General features: G+C 44.9%; 1 protein-coding gene across 1 annotated transcript; it reads right to left on the bottom strand.

The window, feature by feature from the left end:
* Window positions 1-1,173: 1,173 nt before the first annotated feature.
* Window positions 1,174-21,946, bottom strand: LOC100460553 (HLA class II histocompatibility antigen, DP beta 1 chain-like). The gene is made up of 5 exons (XM_063725452.1): window positions 21,847-21,946; window positions 17,368-17,631; window positions 5,677-5,787; window positions 2,996-3,165; window positions 1,174-1,446 (listed from the first exon to the last, which is right to left on the bottom strand). The coding sequence occupies exons 1-4, from the start codon at window positions 21,944-21,946 to the stop codon at window positions 3,026-3,028; spliced, it is 615 nt and encodes a 204-aa protein (XP_063581522.1). The 3' UTR covers window positions 1,174-1,446; window positions 2,996-3,025.
* Window positions 21,947-22,882: the final 936 nt, after the last annotated feature.

The raw sequence follows: 22,882 nt of genomic DNA, 5'->3' as shown, positions 1-22,882 counted from the left end.
CTTTTATAATTTAAAGTTCTGCATTCCATGACTCATCATGGAAAAGATAAAATGATCCAAGTTAAATGCATATTGGTGTGGTGACTTCTAATTTGCTAAAATAGTTTATGACCAATGCTTGGTTTGCCAAACCCATATTCCTGGGAAGACAATCAAAGCTTCAGGTACATTCTGCTACCTCATGAGCCATTTAAACATTTATGAAGGGATTTCAGTCAACTGTCATTTTCAATGCATGTTTTCTGGTTGTGTAAAAGCTTTCCTATACAAGTGAACTGATGTTATAACAGTAGATTATTATTTCACAGTGTATTTTCACCAGGTAAAGAAAGCTTTTCATGGTTCACTGACTGAGGACAATCAACCCCTTCACAATCTAGAACCTGAAGATCGGATCTTCTGAGAACATCAGAGAAAGACTGCCCTTGCCATCCACACTGCAGCAAACATCAGAACCGTGAACCTTGGGTTCATAATCTCACAACTGAGAAGGATCTCTCCACATTCTTGGAACTGTACACCCATTGGAACCCTTCAGGTAAAGCTAACCAGGGAAATTTCTCCCTAGAAGAAGATGGTATCCTTGATGTGAACAGCTTTTACCAAGATCACAGATCAAGACTTCTCTGCTATAATGAGGCTCTTATCTTTGAGTATTTTTTTCCCTTGCTTATGCCTCTATGAACAATAGAAGTGAAAAGGGGGTCTGTTGTGTGCACTCATGGGGTAGGTATACTTTTATTGGTGAAGGGTTTTGCAGCCAGCCTTATACATGGATAACCTCACACCTTGATAGATGAAAGATGAAGGCCCAGTGTAGGTGAGAAATTTTAATGGTACATAGGTTGCCTCATAATCAGTCAGAAACAGAACATTGATTCACTCCCCTATTCCACATCATGGGTTAAAGAGAACATTGCCAGGAGGCCTTCATTCTTCTAGAAGGGCATTGTTCGTTAGGTCTTTTACCATGATTTGGAGTAAAACAGGCAATGATTAGAAATGTATCCCTCATGATAGGCTCTAAACAGAGTCTACTGTAAGGGCTATGGTTACACAACAGATTTTAAATTCTTTTGTGAAAGTTATGCTTAATAATAGGATTGCTGTAGATTACTTACTGGCTAAACAGAGAAGTATCTGTGCAGCTGCTGGCACTTGTGGCCTATGGAGAAATACATCATGTCAGGTATTACAGAGATTCAGTTGTAGGTAATTAATGAAGAGACTGCTTAAATAAGTAAACTCTTTATTTAGCTCATTCTTTGATCTATTTAATTTTGGGTGGTTTGGTTTATGGGGACCCTGTGTAAGGAGCATACTCCAAACTCTTGGTATTATCCTCCTGATAGTCATAATAGTAGTCTGCCTGGTGCACTGTATTCTCTCGAAAGTTTTGAAGTTTGCATGCAGCCATCTCTAGAATGTCAAATTTTCTCTCTTCAACTAGAATGAAAAGAGTGAAAGAAATGTGTGACCATGAGGGCACTTTAACCTATGAATGATGTGCCGAGACTGGAAACCCAAAATGATGGTAACTGAGAGTGGCGCTAAGGCCCCAAGCTTTGGTCACGTTCTCACCTAAGTGAGAACGTGACCAAAAAGGGGATATTTGTAAACAAAATCATGGGAGGCCATTGTTTTGGACTTTAATGAAAGGCCAAATGCACTAAGCCCCAACAGACCAGACCAAACCAAAATGGAGTCACTCGTGCTAAATGTGACATAATTAAACTAAGACTTTAAGGAAACACATAGATCCTAAAACAGACCAGGTTTTGTTTTTTTCTCCTATAAACAGAACGTTCCAGCAAAAGGAGTTACCCTCTAATCTAACCCTTACAAAAATAAAATAAAATAACCTGAAGTCCTTGTTCCCCTTTACAAAACTCATTGTTCTGCTATTTCCCAGGGGGTTTCAAGACCAAATAAGTACATTTACAATGGTGATAGTGGCATCGATGACTAAAGTTTTGGTAAATCTCAAAATTGAGAAGATTACCAAAAGAGGAAAATTGCTATATCAAGTTTAGCCTAAAGCTGCCTCCTTACATATTTTAAGTGTGGCCTAAAGGTTTCTCTGTACATCGTGAACTATAACAAGTGGAGGTGTAAACAGCCTACACTTGTGTCAATCACCCAGTTTCGGCCAATCATATGTAGCCAACTGTTCAAACTGTGTTCAAATAAGGATACACCCAGCTGTAACTAGTTGGGTGTTTCTGTACCTCACTTCTGTTTTCTGTATGTCACTTTCCTTTTTCTGTCCATAAATCTTCCACCACATGCCTGCAATGGAGTCTCCGAGCCTACTCTGCCTCGGGAGGCTGCCTGATTCACGAATCGTTCATTGCTCAATTTGACTCTTTTACATTGAATTCAGCTGAAGTTTTTCTTTTTTTCTTTTTTCTGTTTTTTTTTTTGGAGACAGAGTGTCACTCTGTCACCCAGTCTGGAGTGCAGTGGCGCAATCTCAGCCCACTGTGACCTCCTCCTCCCGGTTCAAGTGATTCTCCTGACTCAGCCTCCCAAGTAGCTGGGACTACAGACACCACGCCTGGCTAGTTTTTGTATCTTTAGTAGAGACAAAGAGGTTTAGAAGAGACAAAGCGGTTTCACCATGTTGGCCAAGCTGATCTTGAATTCCTGACCTCAAGTGAACCACCTGCCTCGGCCTCCCAAAGTGCTAGGATTACAGGCGTGAGCCACCGTGCCCAGCCAGAAGTTTTTCTTTGAACATTTCTATGTGGAAATGTGAGGATTCAATAAGTTGAGCACATGGTACATATTCAGTGAATATTTTCTGATTGTGTTCAGTGTTATCATTATTGGAATGGTGTGAGGGATGTGTAAGTCTTCAGAGACCAGGGAAACAATTGAAATCTTCTATGAGTCATTTCTGTCATTGTTTATCCCCATTCCTTTTCTTTTCATTCATTTTGCATTTCTCATGTTCTGTGTTATTCCCTTGCATTCCTAAAAACTTTCCCGTTACCTGCTTGCTTCCTGTGTTCTGTGTAGTTTCCTACATGTTCACCATTCTGCAGTCTTCTTCCCCTTCATGCAGCAGACCATGTGTCAACGTATGCAGAGTTTGTGCAGACACACAGACCCTCTGGGGAGTATATGTTTGAATTTGATGAAGATGAGCAGTTCTTTGTGCACCTGGACAAGAAAGAGATGGTCTGGCATCTGTGAGAGTTTATTCACGCTGTGAGGGGCGGAAAATGAAGGCACCAGGGATGGAAAGGGATGGGAGACAAAACACTAAGCTGGCAGTCCTAACCCACTGTGTTTGTTCTACTCCAGGTGTTAAACTTTCTCAGTCAGAAGTTGACGTAACAAAGTCACCAGCTTCAGGTCTCCTTTAAAGCTCCAGGCCTAGCTTTCTTCTGAATCTCTGCTCTTCAACCACAATGACTTATGTACCCCAAGACCCCTCCACCTCCTGGCTGCCTATGATCCCCCTGCACCTAGCACTCAGCAAAGGGTCTGACATTTAGATAGCACTCAATCAATATGAAGAATTTAAAGTGTAGTGACAAGGTGGCGCCCACACTGGATGGTCTGTATGCTGTGGTCTCATCAGGGACCTTTCTCTGCACTGCATTTTTCCTGAGAAATCCCAGAGTTCAATAAATACTTGTGTATGTCAGAGCTGGACACATCTGATGCCTTTCTGTGACTCCTTATATGCTCAGTTCCCTAGGAATGCATATCCTGGACCTGTAATTGTAGGATACAGGTGCATTATGGGTGCAGATACCTCAGTTTTGCATCCTGCAAGAGTTAGTGTGGAGATTGTTCACTCCACTCTGGGTACTGCTGACACCTACAGCATGTGTCCAGGGGCAAAAATGGAAGGGGATGACTCTGATTGGATAGTGAGAGGAACACAGGTAGCTCTGGGAAACTGACCAGGGATAGGTGCCCAGGGGCATACAAGGCCCAGAAGCTGCTTGTGAGAAGTCAGGGAGAAGGAAGCCAACAACTGGATGTATCAGAGAGCCACTGAGTGCTCATTATGTGTATCAGGAGTTAAGAATCCATCCTCTACACGAAAAGGAAAGCTTAGACCAAACATGTCTTCTACCTTGATTTACAGTAACTTAATATGAAATGCAAAACACATAACAATTTTGGATTGTAAAAAAAAGATCAGTGTTTGAAAGAGTGCCGCACCTATTGCTTTGCACTTTCAACAATGGGGAGGCATTTCTCTCTGTATGAATTATTAGCTCAGGAGGTCCAGGCTGGTGAATGAATGCGGACTTAGAGGATAAATGTCGTCTACTTGATGCATTCAGAAGGCCAAGCAACATTTGGTTAAGGAGTATTTGTGATGGCATGCAAAGAAAATGTTGAAAGTGTGTTAGATTATATTTATCATTTTAAATTCTGATGCTTATTTAATTTCTTAACAGTAATGCTAAAACATGCTCTTAGTAAGTTATATGTTGAATCAGTGCTATGTTAATATGGGTCCTATAACACAGATTTGCAGTCTGTTCACCATTGAATAGCTAAGAATAGTGGTTTCAGACCTAAATGGATGACACCAAACATGATGATGGGGCAGCTCACTGAAATATAGTAAATCCAGGAGAGGTCTATGTCCAATGGGCCACCTTATACAGTAGTTTGGATAGCCCTATTTTCATGGTTGTCTTCTTTCCTATGTGTAAACCACAATGAACGTCTTTATTAACTCTTACTGTTTGCCAAAACCCTCAAGAAAAAAAGTGATGAGACATGACTTGGCATATATTCTTAACAGAAAACAATCATGTTGGATTTTGATTATTTATGGCACTAAGGAGAAAGGAACTTGGTTGGAGGCCCCATGAGAGAAACCGTGCATTGAATCCAGGAACAGAATGATAGAAACTGGCTTCAGTGCAACTACTCAGCAGCAGCATCCTCTTGGGAGGCTGGGGGTCTGCCCTCGAAGCAGATACTGTCCTCGAAGCAGATACTAAAGAAACAGAAAATGCTTGTTCCAAGGCACATTAGTCTTTTAGGCAAGGTCAGGAATCTTGTGGAGGTAAAAAACAGTAATCCCAGGTTGCTGGCCCCCTTCCTTTAAGTCCCAGGAGAGAAAAATAATGGTGAAAGGCTGAATCTCAGGCTGATAAAGAATAGAATTGATCTGAGCTTCCTTTAGCAATGGAGCCATGCAATGCTCTTTCCCCACTCACCCCAGGGCTGAGGTTGAAACAGGAGTTCAGGCCTGAGACTCTCTTCCTAAAGGAGCCTCAGTGTCACAATGCACAGAAAGGACTTATGTCCTCCTGTAACTCCCCCAACAAGGAACTCGAAGCAGGAATATTGCCTGTTTATGCAGATCCTTGTTGAACTGAAATGAAAGGAGGAAAGAAAATGTATTCAGCTACTGAAACCACCTCAGACAATTAGAGAAACGTTTCCATCACACTTCCATTGCCCATCACTCAATGGACGCTCTGCAGGAGCCTGAGTAACTGGGACCTCATGCAACTGGCTGCATTAAGATGCCAGGCTGAGATTCCTCTCTCCCTAGAAGCTGTCTTTGTTTCCTGACTCTGTGATTTCAGCAAGCTCTCTGGCATTGCTTTTTCGTCTCAGCCCCTTATCATGGAAGAAGGGTGAGCAAGTCAGGAGAAAGGTGGGTATCGGTCACCTCACAGGATTTCTCACCTTTCTTGCTCCTTCTGTGCATGAAGATGCCCAGTCCACAGATGATGAGCCCCAGCATGAAGCCCCCGGCTCCTGTCAGCGTCTTGCTCTGCACAGAATCAGACTGTACCTCTAGGAAGAACAGGCTCAGGTTCAGTGTCACCTCTGGCAGCTGCACCCCTGCTCATGTCCTGTCTGAGATCCTGCAGCCTGATGCAGAATATCGGCACGAGGACAGCAAGGGGGATACACCTCGCATAACAGGAAACTGAGAAACAGTCACTCTCTCAATTCTGGAACAGAGGGTGTGACCTCAAAAACAGACAAATGCAGATTCAATTAGTTGCCTCTCAAAATAACTTAGAATAAGCTAAAAGGCTGAAGGAAGACAATAGTTCCCATGTGTAAGGTCAGTTCAGGAAGGTGTCTGCATCCCTAGATTCTTGGACAAGAAGAGGAACTGTGAATCCTAAGGACCTCCTAGGCCGGGGGCAGGCAAGTCTCCATTGTCCCCAGATTAAAACTACACTCAGGGTCTTGTATAGAAGAAAAATGGAGTCGGACATGGCCCCAGGTATAAACACATAAAACTAGATGAGTGGACCCCAGAGCCAGAGAGTCCCCTGCTCTTCGGAGGTGAAGTCTAGAGGGTCATCAGACCCTCACCGCACTCCATGGTGACAGGACTGTCCAGGCTGGGGTGTTCCACTTGGCAGGTGTAGATGTTTCCCTGCTGGGGGGTCATTTCCAGCATCTCCAGGATTTGGAAGGTCCAGTCTCCATTACGGATCAGGTTGGTGGACACAACCGCAGCTGTTTCCTCCTGTCCATCCAAGAGCTATTGGACTTGAATGCTGCCTGGGTAGAAATCTGTCACGTGGCAGACAAGCAGGTTGTGGTGCTGCAGGGGCCCCTTCTTGGAGGGGGGATGTTCACCCTAGGCTGGACTAGGAGTGGGGAAGTGGAAAAGTGAAATAGCATTTGAGATTATTATTTCTTAGACATGCTCATTATGGAATTGATTTCCAGATGTTGAAAATAGGAATGATGGCCAGGCGCAGTGGCTCACAGCTGTAATCCCAGCACTTTGGGGGGCCGAGGCAGGTGGATCACCTGAGGCTGGGAGTTCGAGACCAGCCTGACCAACATGGAGAAACCCCGTCTCTACTAAAAATACAAAATTAGCTGGGCGTGGTGGTGCATGCCTGTAATCCCAGCTACTCAGGAGGCTGAGGCAGGAGAATCGCTTGAACCCCAGAGGCAGAGGTTGCAGTGAGCTGAGATCGCACCATTGCACTCCAGCCTGGACAACAAGAGAGAAACTCCATCTCAAAAAAAAAAAAAAAAGTTGGAATGCTGTGATTAGGTCAGCAGATAAGGGGAGTACTGAAACTACAGAAATAGTACTGAGAAGAATAGGAGGCACACAAACTTACCAGTTTGTAGCACATTTAAAAGAAATCTTATCTATCAGCCACTGATTAACAGCCTTTGGACAAAGAATATTTAATCAGCAGTGACACTACCTTATCTTTTGAGTGCTCTATCCTGATGCAAAAGATGAAAAATTTGCTCAAATAATTTCTTGAAATTAATATATATATAAACAATGACATTCTCATGGTCTATTAATCCAGTAACTATATTTCATAAATATATCAAGAAAACAAAGTGAGCTTGACATGACTTACTCTGCAAGTAAGCTATGGATTTTTTGGCCTCGCCTACAAACACTCAAAATCCTCCTATTTACATAATATCCTGAGCCCCCACATGCTTAAATAGTAGAAATCCCATCCTTTTCGTACGTTCCTCCTCTGCACTGTGTTATCACGTCCATTGAGGTTCTCACAGATAACCAGGTGTTGGCTGTGCCTTGGCACCTCTCTATTTTTGCCCCCTCTTTTTCTGCTGCTTACAGATCAATTTCCACACCACCACCTGCAGCTTTTCCTTTGGACATCAGCTACCAGTACCCTTTTCCTCCACAGAAGGCAGAAAAGGGCCAACTGCCCCTAGTGAACAGCCCAATTACAGCAATGTTCCAAATCAGAGCTTCTAAGTCCTTATTTACTCTGTTCTTGAGAACACAAATACCCTGACATGGGCCTGGGCTAGGTAAATGAACAGTCTTGAACTAACCCACAACCCTTACTTCTTATGGTATTTTTGCCTTGTGTGCAGGATTATCCACATTCACAGCCTCTTTCCTCGATGTGATTTTATTTCAGAGGCACTTGGCTCTCCTTCTACTTCAACCACCTCCGTAAACTCAACATCCATCAGACAGGTCAACCCAGGTCTGAATCCCAAATGTGGATTAAGTGGAACTTCTTCCCCATAGGTGTCCTGGGAAGCATGAAAGTCATGGGATATACGGGTGTCTGTTTTAAGGTCCCAGAACATTCCATGAGAAACACTTTGCTCCATCTTCTTCGACAGGAGCTGGTCAGCCTGGAGCACATCAGAGACCTCCAGGGGGCGCTGCAGCTAAGGCTTGATAGCCAATGGCCTCATTTCTGACCCAGTTCAAATATATTTCACCAAGGCAAGGATTCCTGTTTGTTCTAGTTGCCTTTGCTCAATTACTTCTAGATTGGGTGGGCATCCACACTGGAATGGCCAGATCTTCTATCCTCCTCCTTCCTCTGTCTCCCCTACCCCTGTGTTTTTCTCTATTCTAATTCATGCCGTTATTATGGTTTCCCTGGACAATAATAGCAGTTTCTTATCTCATCTCCCTGCATCTGGTTCCTGCTCTCTCCAACTGACTTCACAGTCTTCTGAAAACAGATTTCCAGCCTTGTCATTTTAAGATTTCTGAAGATTTTCAAAAATCTTCAGTGTTCTGACACTTATCTGGCTACATGGGAATCACTTGGGAGCTGATTAAAAACAGAGATCTCCAGATCTCCCCACCCAGGGAATCTGAATCTTTAGGCAGTGAGTCTGGGGGAATCTTTGCTTCACAGAGGATCGCAAGGACAGTCTTCTGAGCAATGAGGTTGGGGACCTGCTGGCCTAGAGGAGAAACCCACACTCCTTAGTCTGGCATCAGGGGGTCTCTGCAATCTGGCAGCTGATTACCATGAAAGAAAATGCTGCCATGTCGCTGATTTGGGCCTCTATGAAGTCTTAGTGACAGTTTTTGCAAATTGTATTACTTTTATTTGGACACCTCTCTCAACCAATTACCTCAGCAACTTTCCTAAACCCGTGTCACTCTCCTCATCCTGACTCAATGTGTGCATCTTCTCCCTCTTATCGGATGACCTTCCTTCCACTTTCCCAGGAACAGAGGGATCAACGGTGTGACTTCCTGAGCCTCCTCCTCCTTCCTCTTCATTCTTTCCTCTTTCTCTAGGACAAAGGTCCTTGTTTAGTGCAAGGCTCACTAGTGCCTTTTGGTCTCCTTCACAGGATTTCTCTCTTGGCCAAATTAACACAGAGGTTATTAAGAGATTATTTTTAGGCAGTTAGAAAGGGTAAAAGTTCTTGGTGGAATTTTCCTTTAATGAAAAGCAGCCCCAAACCATTTTTTCTCTAATAGAAAGCAGCCTGAAAACTCAGGCAGAGATATGCAAACTAGAAGCTTTTATGTAAATGCCGGCAGCTGTTCCTGGAAGCCAGGTAATTCAATATGGCGGTTCTGACCCTCTTTTCTGTCTATGTTTGCAGGTGTCAAGGCAGCCTCCAGGTTAAAGCACGTGTACAGGTATCATGGCCGCCACCAGGTGGAGGCTGCATTTGTATAATAAAAGACTAGGGTGGGAGGGTCAGTCTTTTTGCAGGTTATGTAAATGGCACACCTGGTCAAACCAATCCCCTGAGCCCTATATAAATCAATCACTGCCTCCTCAAGCCTCTGTACAAAACCAATTGCATTTCACTAGAAACAGGAGACCTTCTCTTGGGCGACCTGCTTTCTCAGCATTAGGAAGCTTTTTCCCTCTTCTTTTCTATTAAACTTCCTGCTCCTAAACCCACTCCTTGTGTGTGTCCGTGTTGTGAATTCTTTTTCGGCCATGGCAAAGAACCAGGGTATATACCCCAGACAATGGAGCTGTTTCATTTTGGGAGCTCATCCGGGATCCGAATCAGAACGGAAGATAGAAACATCGGAGTGGTGAGTATAGAGCAAACCTCAAATCTGTTCTTTAATCTCAAGGCTGTCTTCATACCAGTTTCCTTTCATGGGGAACTTCACCAATCGCATGAGGCTGGGGAAAGTCTTGGGGCAACTGAAAATTTCTGGCCAGGGCACACCCTGGTGTTATTCAAAGGCTTCTGGACTGAACCCAGCCTCCGACAGCCTGTCCAGGTGTTGGTAATGGATCTCCAGCTATCCTGTTGCAAAATTTTCCTTTCTTTTCTATCCGTGGTCACTATGTCTCCTGTCCTCTCTGTGTGTGTAATTTGCGGGAAGTTTTATAGTTCTGGGAAACAGTCCTGTTAGGGAAGATCGGCAAATGCCACAGGCAGTAACTGCTACTCTCTATCCTGTCTCTGGCGAGCACATGGTAGTTCTAAGCCAAGATCACCACCTAGTGGAAATAGAAATCCTCTTCATCAGGCACCCTGTTGGTTTTTTACCGTAACACTGCAGCTTCCAAACTCTTTCTTTTCGTGCGGCTGGAAAAGCCTCTTCTGTGAACGAGAAAGCACTGTCTTCAACAGTTAGGAGTAAAATGTCCTCTGCAGTGAAATTTTAGTTCTGATACTGTCCCCTCAGCAGGAAAAACTGCCATTAGTTTCCTACGTTCATTTCTGTCTCCAATTAGGACAGTACTTAATTAGCAAGGGGATTTTAGGTTTGGAAGTTAACCAGAGCCATTTTGCTAAGGGTAAATGTTTTAGCATGGGCCGTAATGGCAGGCAATCTAGCACATTGCCTCCATTAAAGGAGCCTACCCAGAGATGACATAGTCTCTCTGGAGATCCATTTTTCGGGGAGCCAGGCAGATCACACAAATTAAGGATGTCAAAGGGGCTCACATAAGGTGAATAAGCTAAGGTTGTGTGGGTAAAGCATAGCTAATCCCATCACTTAGTTTATCCAGTTCCATGGCTTGGAGGACCACACCTGCAACCATTCGTGGTACATTTGACACATCGCCAGGACCCAGGAACCAAGGAGAGAAAACAGTAGGGAGGACACTTCCACTGTCTTCTCCTTCACCCTGGGTCCCAATGAAAGAATGGGGACTGAAAGGACACTTTTATTCTCACTTCTTTTTCTCGATGGGTGACAGACCAGCTTCAGCTTGCACCCCTCTGGAGTGCACTCTGAAACACTGGAACTCCTTTAACCTCAGGAGTTTGAAGAGAAAAGTGACTCATTTTCTTTTGCACAAGGGCATGGCATTTTTACTAAACATTTGCAAGTGTTGTAAGATCAGCCCAGCTTTTTAAATAGGCTTATCAGGTAGGCCTATAGAAAATAATCCCCCAGAATTACAAAGGCAGTTTCCAAGGTAACCGTCTGAGAATTCCCCTTATTTGGAGTCACCAATGTGGGGGAAATAAAGAGAAATCAGACTGTTGCTGTGTCTATGTAGAAAAAGGAAGACATAAGAAACTCCATTTTGATCTGTACTAAGAAAAATTCTTCTGCCTTGAGATGCTGTTAATCTATAACCCTAGCCCCAACCCTGTGCTCGAAGAAAACATGTGCTGTATTGACTCAAGGTTTAGTGGATTTAGGGCCATGCAGGATGTGCTTTGTTAAAAATGTGCTTGCAGGCAGTATGCTTGGTAAAAGTCAGCACCATTCTCCACTCTCAAGTACCCAGGGACACAATGCACTGCGGAAGGCCGCAGGGACCTCTGCCCAAGAAAGCCTGGGTATTGTCCAAGGGTTTCCCCCACTGAGAGAGACAGCCTGAGATATGGCCTTGTGGGAAGGGAAATACTTGACCGTCCCCCAGGCTAACACCCATAAAGGGTCTGTGCTGAGGAGGATTAGTGAAAGAGGAAGACCTCTTTGCAGTTGAGATAAGAGGAAGGCATCTGTCTCCTGCTCGTCCCTGGGAATGGAATGTCTCAGTGTAAAACCCGATCGTACATTCTATTTACTGAGATAGGAGAAAGCCGCCTTATGGCTGGAGGTGAGACATGCTGGCGGCAATACTGCTCTTTACTGCACTGAGATGTTTGTGTAAAGTCAAACATAAATCTGGCCTACGTGCACATCCAGGCACAGCACCTTTCCTTAAAGTTATGACACAGAGTCCTTTGCTCACATGTTTTTCTGCTGACCCTCTCCCCACCATTACCCTATAGTCCTGCCACATCCCCCTCATGGAGATGATAGAGATAGTGATCAATAAATACTGAGGGAACTCAGAGACCAGAGCCGGCACGGGTCCTCCGTATGCTGAGCACCGGTCCCCTGGGCCCACTGTTCTTTCACTATACTTTATCTCTGTGTCTTATTTCTTTTCTCAGTCTCTCGTCCCACCTGACAAGAAATACCCACAGGTGTGGAGGGGCTGGCCCCCTTCAACCTCAAGCTCCCTTTTCATTACAGGACCTTAGGCAAACAAAGGAAGACTTATGCTAGTTTTCTGACAATCCCAATAAGTATATAGAAGCTTTCCAGAATTTAACTCAGGTGTTTCACCCCACATGGGAGGATGTTATGCTGCTCCTAAACCAAACTCTAACCGCAATTGAAAAGCAGGCAGCTCTGCAGGCAGCAGATAATTTTGGAGATGAGCAACATATCTCCTATAATACACCAAAAGGGAAGAAAAGAGATAGGGAAAGTGAAAAAATAGCAGAAACACCATTCCCAATAGGAAGGGAAGCAGTTCCTCTCGACAACCCCAATTGGGACCCCAATAGCTCTGCAAATGAATAGAAATGGAAGCATTTTTTAAATATGCATATTAGAGGGTCTATGAAGAACTAAGGCCTGACCTCTTAATTCCTCTCAACTGTCTATGATAGACCAAAAGCCAGATGGGAATCTTGCAGCTTTTATGGAAAGGCTGAGAGAGGCACTAATAGAGCACACTTCCTTAGCCCCTAATTCAGTCAAGGGACGGCTCATTCTAAAGAACAAGTTTATTACACAGGCAGCTCTTGATATTAGAAGGAAACTGTAGAAGCAAGCTATAGGACCAGATAGCACCTTGGAGAACCTCCTGAGGGTAGCCACTTATAAAAGGGACCAGGAGGAGGCCCAGAAAAAAGAGAGAAAGCTCAGGAGAAAGACAGAAGCTCTAGTAGCAGCTTTGCAGGCTTGCAAAGTCCAGGATCCCCGAGGTGCATCTGCTAGTTGCTATCGGTGTGGCAAGCCAGGGCATTTTAAAAAGGAGTGCCCAAACAGCAAGAGGAAGCCACCTCAACCCTGTCCAGCCTGTAGTGGAAACCACTGGAGATCCCCCGGAGATGGAGGTCACTGGGGTCAGAACCAGTCTCACAGATGGTCCAGCAGGACTGATGGGTCCTGGGGCTCAAACCCCAGCTCCAGTGGCTCAAACTGCCATTACAGCACGGGAGCCACCAGGTGATTCTAGAAATTGAAGAAAGGAAAGTAGACCTCCTTCTAAACACTATAGCCAGTCTCTCTCTCTTTTCTCCTCTTTAATCCAGGCCTCTCTTCTTCCCATAGCATGATTGTAAGGGGTGTCTCAGGAAAAACTATATTCCAATATTTTTCTCCACCTCCTAATTGCAGTTAGGAGGACCTATTGTTTACACATGCTTCCAAGCCATTGCCACTATGGCTCTACTAGTCAAAAAAGCCTCCAAATTAACCCTAGGGGCACAAACACTGCAGAAGGCCGCAGGGACCTCCGCCTAGGAAAACCAGAGACCTTTGTTCATGTGTTTATCTCCTGACCTTCTCTCCACTATTATCCTATGACCCTCCCACATCCCCCTCTCCGAGAAACACCCAAGAATCATCAATAAATACTTCATAAAAAAAAAAAAAAAAAAGCAAAATGCAAGCAAGTATAGAACAAGGCGGTTCTCTTCCTAAAGTGGAAGCTAAGCTCATCAGTTATGTGAAGAATTGCTTCCAGATAACTCACCAGGAGGCTATTCAAGATCTCTGGCAGTGGAGGAAGTCACTTTAAGAAAAGAGTTTAAACAATTTGTTTAAAAAAATTTCATCTCATTTCATTTCTGTAACAGTTGATATCTGGTTGTCCTCTCCGTAATGCAGAGAGAGAACTTTCCCTACTGTGTTTAATAAAGGTTTTCCGGGTTCCATTGCCAAGAAAAAAAAAAACACAAAAAAAACAAATTAACCCTAGGAAATAATTTAACTGTTTACACCCCACATAATGTAGCCGATTACTGTCCTCTAGGGGAGCCTTTAGCTAACAAACAGCAGGTAAAGCAAGAAATACATAAGGCAGGATAAGCAGTAGTCACTCTAATATCTCTCCCCAGACACAAGCACTCAATTAGCTGAACTAAGCTCTTGCAAGAGCACTTAAATTAAGCAGGGGAAAGATAGCTAACAATTCCACTGACTCCAAGTATGCTAAGGTTCTCCATGCTCATGCTGCTATTTAAAAGGAAAGACATTCTCTTACCACTAAAGCATCTCCTATAAAATATCACCAGGAAATTAACAGGGCATTATCCTCAGTTTTCCTTTCACGAAAAATAGCAGTAACGCATTATAGGGAACATCAAAAGGGAACAGATGAAGTAGCCAAAGGAAATAGGTTAGCTGAGCAGGGAGCTAAGCCGGCAGCAGGGAAGCCTCAAGGCCTTAACACACTTCAAGCCCTTTTAATCTCGGAAGCCTCCATAAAAGAAATTAAACTTCAGTATTCCCCTGCAGAAATAAAATAAGCCATTTCTCAAGGGTATTCCAGCCCTGAGGATGACAAACTCCATCTATCGGCCTCCAGTCAATGGAAAGTCCTTAAAATCCTTCACCAAGCTTTTCACGTAGGAAAGGATAAAACTTATCAACGTGCTCAGAGATTGTTTTCAGGCAGAAAACCTCTAAGTTGTTTAAAAATGTAACCTCTCTAGCTTACTTCCAACAGAAATTGACACAACTAGCAAAAGGCCAACCCCAGGAAATTGGACCACCTTTACTTAGCCAGAAAATTTGGTATTGGTGAAAACTCATCTCTTTCTCCTTCCCTAAGCCAAACTGGGAACCCCCCAGCAGTAAAATTTACAAGTGTCAACTTCTGAATATATCACACTCAAGTCAAAGCCTGAAAAGCTGAGGGAGCAACCTTTGACAGCCCAGAGGAACATCCTGAATGTCAATGTGGAGAAATAGAAGATCTTAAGCTGAAAGTCATAAAAGGTAAGTAAATGAGTGAGGGCTACTCACCTTAGTGCCATTCCTACCTCACCAGGTACTCTTCATCATTTCTACCTTTCCTCTCAAAATTCACTGCCCAGTATTACAACTAATTTTTAATACATATTTGCAGGGAGATTTTTAATTATACATGGGACTGCATTTGTTACTTTGTGAATCCCCAAAGGGAAACTATATCTTGGCAAGTAAAGTTTTAAATGGAAATTATTTACTACATCACTTTTGTGGGAATTGTTATAGTCATGCTATTATTTGCAATAGAACTGTACACTGTGGCACCCACAATGTGGAATTCTGGTTGTAAAATTCTAATTCCTGTAATATTTTGCCTAATTATCATCTTTATGACGGAATTAATAATTGCAGGAAGGATTTGGTCAAGTTTGTTTTGCTTATAGCAGGAGTAATAGTTACAGACAAGAAGTAAGCATGAAAATTTTACTATCACTAAGTTTGATAGGACTTTTTATTGAAGATTGGTAATATGGTGCACTCTAAGCTATGGAAAGAAGGTTACAAAGAAAGATATTTTATATAAGAAAGGATCTTGTATAGTAAATTCTTGTCCTAAAAGGAAATGACTGGTTGTTTAAAAACTGGTTGTTTAAAGGAAGGATGTTTAAGACAAGTCAGAAAGTTGAGTATGTAGTAAAAGGGTCTGTGAAAGTCATGAAATAATTTAATAATTAAGGAACTTAATAATTAAAAGAAAGGAATTGCCAAGATTAACACCAAAGTTATTTTAGCCACCCAATAACGTTTTCCTCCCAATCATATCATAAGCTATAAAGAATGGCCTAAACCTAAAATTATGCCCTAATAGCAAGTCGAGGGGGAAATACATGTTTTTCTCAAAGGAAGTGTTGCTTTTATATTAACGTTTCTAGTAATATACAGCGACATCTAGTGGAGACAAGCCAGTATTACAATACGTTGGTGTAACTAACACGGATCAAACTCTACTGTCATAGTTATGGTCTGTAGGTGGTAATCTTAATACTCATATGGTAACCCTATATTTTAAACCTTCATGTAAAATTTATCTCTTTTCTTCTAGAAGCAATCAAACTTCAAATAGTGCTGCAAACAAAGCCACACACGGACATGCCATTCTTCCAAGAAGCCTTAGATCAACCTCAGGAGGAGCCCCAACTGCAGCTCCCCAACACGACGCCCCTTTTCAGCAGGAAGTAGTCAGAAAGAATCGTCGTCCAACACCCCCTAACAGCAGTTATGGTTACGTCTCCTGAGGGAGGAAATAATACAGAAGTTATTAAGAAATTATTTTTAGGCAGCTAGAAAGGGTAAAAGTTCTCAGTGGAATTTTCCTTTAATAAAAAGCAGCCCCAAACCATTTCTTCTCTAACAGAAAGCAGCCTGAAAACTCAGGCATAGATATGCAGACTGGAAGCTTTTATATGTAAATGCTGGCAGCTGTACCTGGAAGTCAGGTACATCCAATATGGCGGTTCCCATTCTCTTTTCCTTGTCACCACGTTTACAGGTGTCATGGCAGCCTCCAGGTAAAACCACATGTACAGGTATCCTGTCCACCACCAGTTGGAGGCTGCACTTGAATAATAAAAGACTAGGGTGGGAGAGTCAGTCTTTTCGTGGGCTATGTAAATGACACAACTGGTCAAACCAACACCCTGAGCCCTGTGTAAATCAATCACCGCCTCCTCAAGCCTCTGTACAAAACCGATTGCATTCCACCACAAACAGCAGACCCTCTTTTGGGCAACCCCCTTTCTCAGCATGAGGAAGGATTTTCTCTCTCCTATTAAACTTTTCACTCCCAAACCCACTCCTCATGTGTGTCTGTCGTGAATTTTCTCGGCCATGACAAAGAACCAGGGTATATACCCCAGACAATGGAGCCGTTTCAAAATCACAATGTCCAGTTCCCAGGATCCAGCCCTATGCTCCTCCCAATGGGTCCCCTCTCCCTGGGTGGTCTCATGTAGCCCAGGCCCCTCCCCCGCTGCAAACTCTTCTCTCACCTGCCCATCAGACCACCCATCTGGCCCCTCAAGCACCTCAAATTCAGCCATCTCCTGCAAGTTTCTTCTCTGCGTGGCCTGCTGTGCCATCTCCACCTCCATCTCCACACGGCACCCCTGCACGCTGTCCTGTGGCCTCCTTTCCCCTCACCCAACATACAGTCAGCTGCCAGGCCTGATGAAGTCCAGGGGGTCTCTCTCCCTCCATCCTCCTCACTCCATGCTCAGCCCAGTCCCCGTGCTCACCCTCCTGACAAGCTCCGGTTGGGCTCCTCCCATCAATCCCCAGCCCAAAGTCCCCTTTCCTCCTGGCACTAAGGTCCCTTAGGCCGGCCCGGCTGCCCCTACTCCCTGGGCCCGGCCCCCACGGCTGCCCCAGGAGCCCTGGTCCACAGCCCTCACCTCGGCGCTGCCGGATGAGTGGCTCCATCAGCTCGTACTTGTGTCTGCACACCGTGTCCATCACGGCTCGCTTGCGTTCCATAAAGTCCTTCTGGCTGTTCAAGCACTCGGCCATGGGCCGCCCCAGCTCCATCACTGTCAGGAACTCCCCCACTGCGCTGTCAAAATGCACGTATTCCTCCCGGTTGTAGATGAGCCCGTCCACAAAGCGCTGAGTCCCACTGAACGCATAGCATTCCTGCCGTTCCTGGTACACGGAATTCTCTGTGAGCAGGGGGGAGAGATGGGGGTGGTGGCACCCCCAACAACACCCCCCTCCTTAATATTAGCTATTTCCTCAAATCTTCCCACTCAGGACTGGATTTAAAAATACGATTTTTCCTACTACCGAGTTCTGTGGTCCTAGGCAGGTCACAGACCCTCTCCAGGCCTCAGTTTTCTCACCACGCAGCGAGAGGATTTACTGAAAAGAATGAGACTCACTGCTCAGGGTGGCTGAGTGATCATTAGGGAGGGGCGCACGCTGAAGGGAAAGCAGCCCCTTCTGCTGGCGGCTGGAGGAGGAGGGGGAAACATTTCACGTGGAGTCTCAGGGAGGAGCAGAATCTCATCGGGGGAGGGTCCCTCAGGCAGAGAAACAGTAGGGATGGGAGGAGTTGGGGACCTGGAGGGCAGAGCTGCTCCCCCTACCCAACTCCCTGCCTGACATTTCCATCCTGATGTCAGTCCTGGCTCAAGTGCCACTTCCTCCAGGAAGCCCTCCCTTCCTTCTTTCCCTTTCTGCAGCTAGGTGCTCTCTCTTCTCTGCCAGTTTCTTGAGAATACCTCAAATTGCTCTTGCTGTTCTGCATGCTGGAAGTGTAGAAATTCCTTCCCTTCCCTTCCCTTCCCTTCCCTCCCCTCCCCTCCCCTCCGCTTCCCTTCTCTTCCCTTTCTCTTTCTTTCAACAGAGTATTACTCTGTCGCTGCAATCTCCACCTCCCAGGTCCAAGCAGTTTTCCTGCCTCAGCCTCCTGAGTAGCTGGAATTACAAGCATGCGCCACCACGCCCGGATAATTTTTGTATCTTTAGTAGAGATGGGGTTTCACCATATTGGCCAGGCTGGTCTCGAACTCCTGACCTCAAGATCTGCCCTCCTCGGCCGCCCAAAGTGCTGAGATTACAGGCGTAAGCCACTGCGCCCGGCCAGAAATGCATTTCTTAAAACTTCTTCAAGTTTGCCGTAAGAAAGACAATGTAGCCTGAAACTTAAATTTCACTTTTCAAACATGGCTGTAGAAAGACTTGATCTCAAAACACCTGGAAAATATATTAATCAATGAAAATCAACAGAACAACCAGAAAACTAAGTGGCTGGACTCCTTTAGGTTTAGACGCATTGATGGTGTCATTTTTACATAAAGAAGTGTGTCAGCCTTTTCCACCTGTGGTTCTTCCTAGGCTGCACCATGGGCAGTGTCTGGTAGGTGCATGTATATACAGAAGTAGCAATGACCCAGCACATGTCTGCTTGCCTCTGTCTGAGCCTCTTCAGACCTGATCTGTTCCTGGTCACAGTGGGGAAATTAAGGTGCTGTGATTTGCACACAGCAAATTAAGGTTTGTTTTGGACACCTGTTTCATGTTCTACAAATTAGCAACTCACGTTTATTAACCTCACCCCTCATAGAAGATGCACAGCTGGTGGCAGAGGACAGTGGAGAAGCAGTGGGGCTGGGCTCAGGGGCACCATAGACTTGGCCTGTAGTTTCCATGTCATCTCTAAGGCAAGATCCCAGGACTTCAGATATCCTAACTTGCCTCTTCTCCTGGTTCCTTGGGCTCCAGCCCCCTAAATACCCAGGCCCATTTAGCCCGCCCCTCCCTATTCAACTGCCCCACTCTGAGCGTGTATCTTCTCATTTTAATTTGTTAGTCTTTGTTTCTCTTCCTCATTCACCAATAAGAGAACATGTTTTAGTCAAGAGTAAGAATTTCAAAACTTTGTTTTGCAACATTTAACTTTTTAAATGGAATTTTACCTGCAAAGCAGACGTAAGTGATGAGTGTACGGTGGAATTTGAAAGCTTCATTTTTTTTTTTGTATATGGGAAACTTTATCCTGTTTGTGGAAGCCTTGACAATTGAGTTACCCAGAGCACAATTTGAAAACCAATGATCCGAGTGAATTCATCTCTCACTCAGAATAGGATATATGAAAATATAATTGCAGAAAGATATGATGGAGGCCACATGGGTAAGAAAAGGAACATGTCACAGGTAGAGATTCCAGTTCTTGCACTACGACTGATTACTAGGTTATCTTGGGCAAGAAACAACCTTCTAACTCTCCATTTCTTGAAAGGCAAAATAGTAATAACACTATTTACCTTGCAAAATTGCTGTGAGAACCAAATGAGCTCACATATGTAAAATACATACTATTGTATCTGTCACTGCTCAATCCATGTTAGTTAGTTCCCTTCCTCTTTTCATTGTGTGACCTGTTTGAATAGGAGCAAAATTCTAAATAAATGCATATGAAAGAGGAACTGGATCAGCTTATGAGCTACTGGAAAACCTCAGGAAGACTTTCCATGGGCACCAGATCTTAATGGTTGAAAAGTGTTTGTTGGCTGTTTGCTGACTGGATCTTCCCACCTCTCTTCTGTGCTAGTGATTTTATTTGAGGAGTTAGATTAACAGAAGAGTGAGTACCCAAAGACTCAAATGCACAATGAGCTTCTGCAAGTGCCCAGCTGCTGTGACAGGAGGACTCGGGAGTATGGCCCTAATGCCTGGGGAAGTGGATGGGGTGAGGTAAGAAACTCAGCTGTAAAAAGCCCATTTTAAAGCCTGTCAGAGACAAAAGGGTGTTGTCTCCAGGAGTCTGGTTTTTCCACCTGCTGTGTCATCTCCTGCTGCCTAGATGTTGTCTCAGCCAAGCTTTTCTCCACCCTCCCCTCTCTCACTTTAAGCCACAGCCTGGCTCCTTGTGCCTTTCCTCTTGTGCTCTGTTTGACGTTGGGGATGTGTGTGGAGTTGGAAGAGCATGCAGGGAATTGTGGAATTGGCCCTGCCTGCTCTACCCACTCCCCTATGGCCCCAGCTCTCCCTCCAGCAGGTTTTGGTTGAACATTCATTCTACACAGGGAGCTCTGGTAACCCGCCCTCGGTCCCTGTCACATGGCTCCACTGCCTCATCTCATTTCCCCTACCAACCTCAACCCAGTCTTTGCCCCTCCACCTGTTCACTGCTCACCATCATCAATCTCCCTCCTGTGCTTTCTGCTACCCCGCACCTTGAGGTTTCCATGGCGTTTCCCAATACCACCCCTCATCCTACCAACAACTCTGCCTATGGACACTGTTGCTATGGACCTCCTGCTGGACACTGTTCAGTGTCACCAGCGCTGCTCCAGCCTCTTCTCTCCCCAACCTCACTCCTCTCCAGTTCCCAGGGCTGAGCCGTCCTGCTGGTTAGTTCTCAGCACCCCTCTGTGACTACAAGTGCAGTTTCTCCACCCTTTCCCGGACAATGAACCTGAGGTAATAGGTGAGGGGCTTTGGGGTTTGAGGGGCTGTCCTCAGGAGATTCGAATACTGTTACCCTGGAAAATCAGGAGGTGACATGAGGACAGTACTTTCTAGGGGTGTCCTAGGTGGATGTGGAAGGGTCTCAGGGGAAGGGTCTATGCAGAAAGGTGGAAGTCAGTGGAAAAGTAAGGCACCTACTTTGCAGTCCTTCCTCTCAGGGTGTTGGTATAAATTCGGTCCAGAAAGGTAAGAGCATCCTGAGAGAAAAACAATGGGCCATAGAAGCCATAATATTACACCAGCCACAAGGAGACAGCAGGAGACAGAGGTTTTTCCCTTAGTTACTGCTTTTTTGGCTGTCTGACAAGTTTCAACCCACCCTAATACTCTAACCAAGTTCTGGGGAGGCTGGGAGAAATACCTTCAACAAGAGTGCCTTCAGGGGCTCGAACCTGTCCCCCTCCCTCCAATCTTGACTTCATTGTCCAAGGGGCATGGGCTCCTGCTCCACCCTGGAGAATGAGAGGCATTCTCCATAAGCACTGAATCCTCAGTGATCCTTGTAGTCTGGACACACCAGCTGAGGGCTCTCTGCCTGAGTCCCCTCTAGGTTGGATGCAGATGTGAGCACATCCAGGAGCCTGCACTTGCCAACCTCTCTCTCTGAAACCTTGTCTGTCCAAGATTATCCTGAACTTCTTGGCCCCATTTCCCCATAGACAAGCAACCTGACCCCTGAGCACCTCCCCTTATTTACTGTGCCCATGTTTCTGGAGAGAGAATAGACCTGGTAGATAGCAACCTATCCTATAGGAGGTGAGTTTGATTCTCCAGCTGTGATAGAAGGACACTAGGCTGTGGCAGGAGCCCCATGCTGTCTCAGAGTCTGGTTCCATAAAGAGAAATTCCCTAGGAATTGTTCCCTGAACCAGACCCTCCAGGAATAGCAGCTCTGCTCTTACCTGGAGTGGCCGCGGCCTGGACCACAGATATGAGCAGCACCATCAGTAATGCTGTCAGAGCCACTGTCCAGGGCCCCCCTGAAACCTGCAGGATCATCATGGAGCTGGAAAAGAATGGCAGAATGAAGAGAGCTGCAGTCAGGAAAACAAGGATTTATTAAAGGGAGCTCCTGTCTGAAATGTTAGAGATCATGAAACCAAGTATTCTTCTGTGACCCTGGGATTGGGGACAGACTCTGAGAAAAGAACCAATAGGCACTGAGCTTTGTATGAGTCATTGCTCACTGGGCAGAAAGTTAGTATGAAAGCTCTGACAATATAGAGCCAGTGAAGCTGTTAAGATGACAGATGGAGAACAGTGACACTCATTTTAACCAGTCAGAGTCATGAGTTTTGGGGAGATGATGTGTTTTCTTTGCTCTGAAGGTGATATCAGATATTCTGCTGGCCCGTCTACAGGGATTATCATTTCCCCAATTCTGCCACACCTCACACACCCACAGGACATGGCCTGGTGTGGAAGAAATGCTATCTCAGTGTGTAAAAGGTCATTCAGTGGCATGATTTAGAGAGATTAGAGTACCCATCCCAGAACTGAAAATGAGGCCTGGAGTCTGTCTTGCCTTTGTTCAAGGCCGTGCTTCAGATTAGTGCACATTCATATTTTCTTTCTCCCAGATGTCTGTGAGTCCTGAGATGTGCGGGGGATACTGGCTCCTTCCATAGGACTGTCATCAGGGTCAGCAGGGCTCAGTCTAGGGACCTTACACCTGGGAGCATGGACACACCACCTACACTACCATGGAAGTATGCAGCTTTAAGGACACTGCCTGTCTTGGACTTCAGTTCTTTGTCTTCAATATGCGGATGATATGACCTGCCTTTACAGCAGGGCTCTTAAGGTCAAATTACATTAACAGATCTGTAATTGCTTTGGAAAAATGAGACTATAAATTATACAGTGAATGAGGAAGAAATGAAAACATGTCATAAAAGACCCTACAGTTTCCAGAACATCTGATTCTGTGGTGTTTAT

This window comes from Pongo abelii, chromosome 5, assembly GCF_028885655.2.
Source record: "Pongo abelii isolate AG06213 chromosome 5, NHGRI_mPonAbe1-v2.0_pri, whole genome shotgun sequence".
NCBI classification, from domain to species: domain Eukaryota; kingdom Metazoa; phylum Chordata; class Mammalia; order Primates; family Hominidae; genus Pongo; species Pongo abelii.
This window is presented reverse-complemented; position numbering and strand designations above follow the sequence as displayed.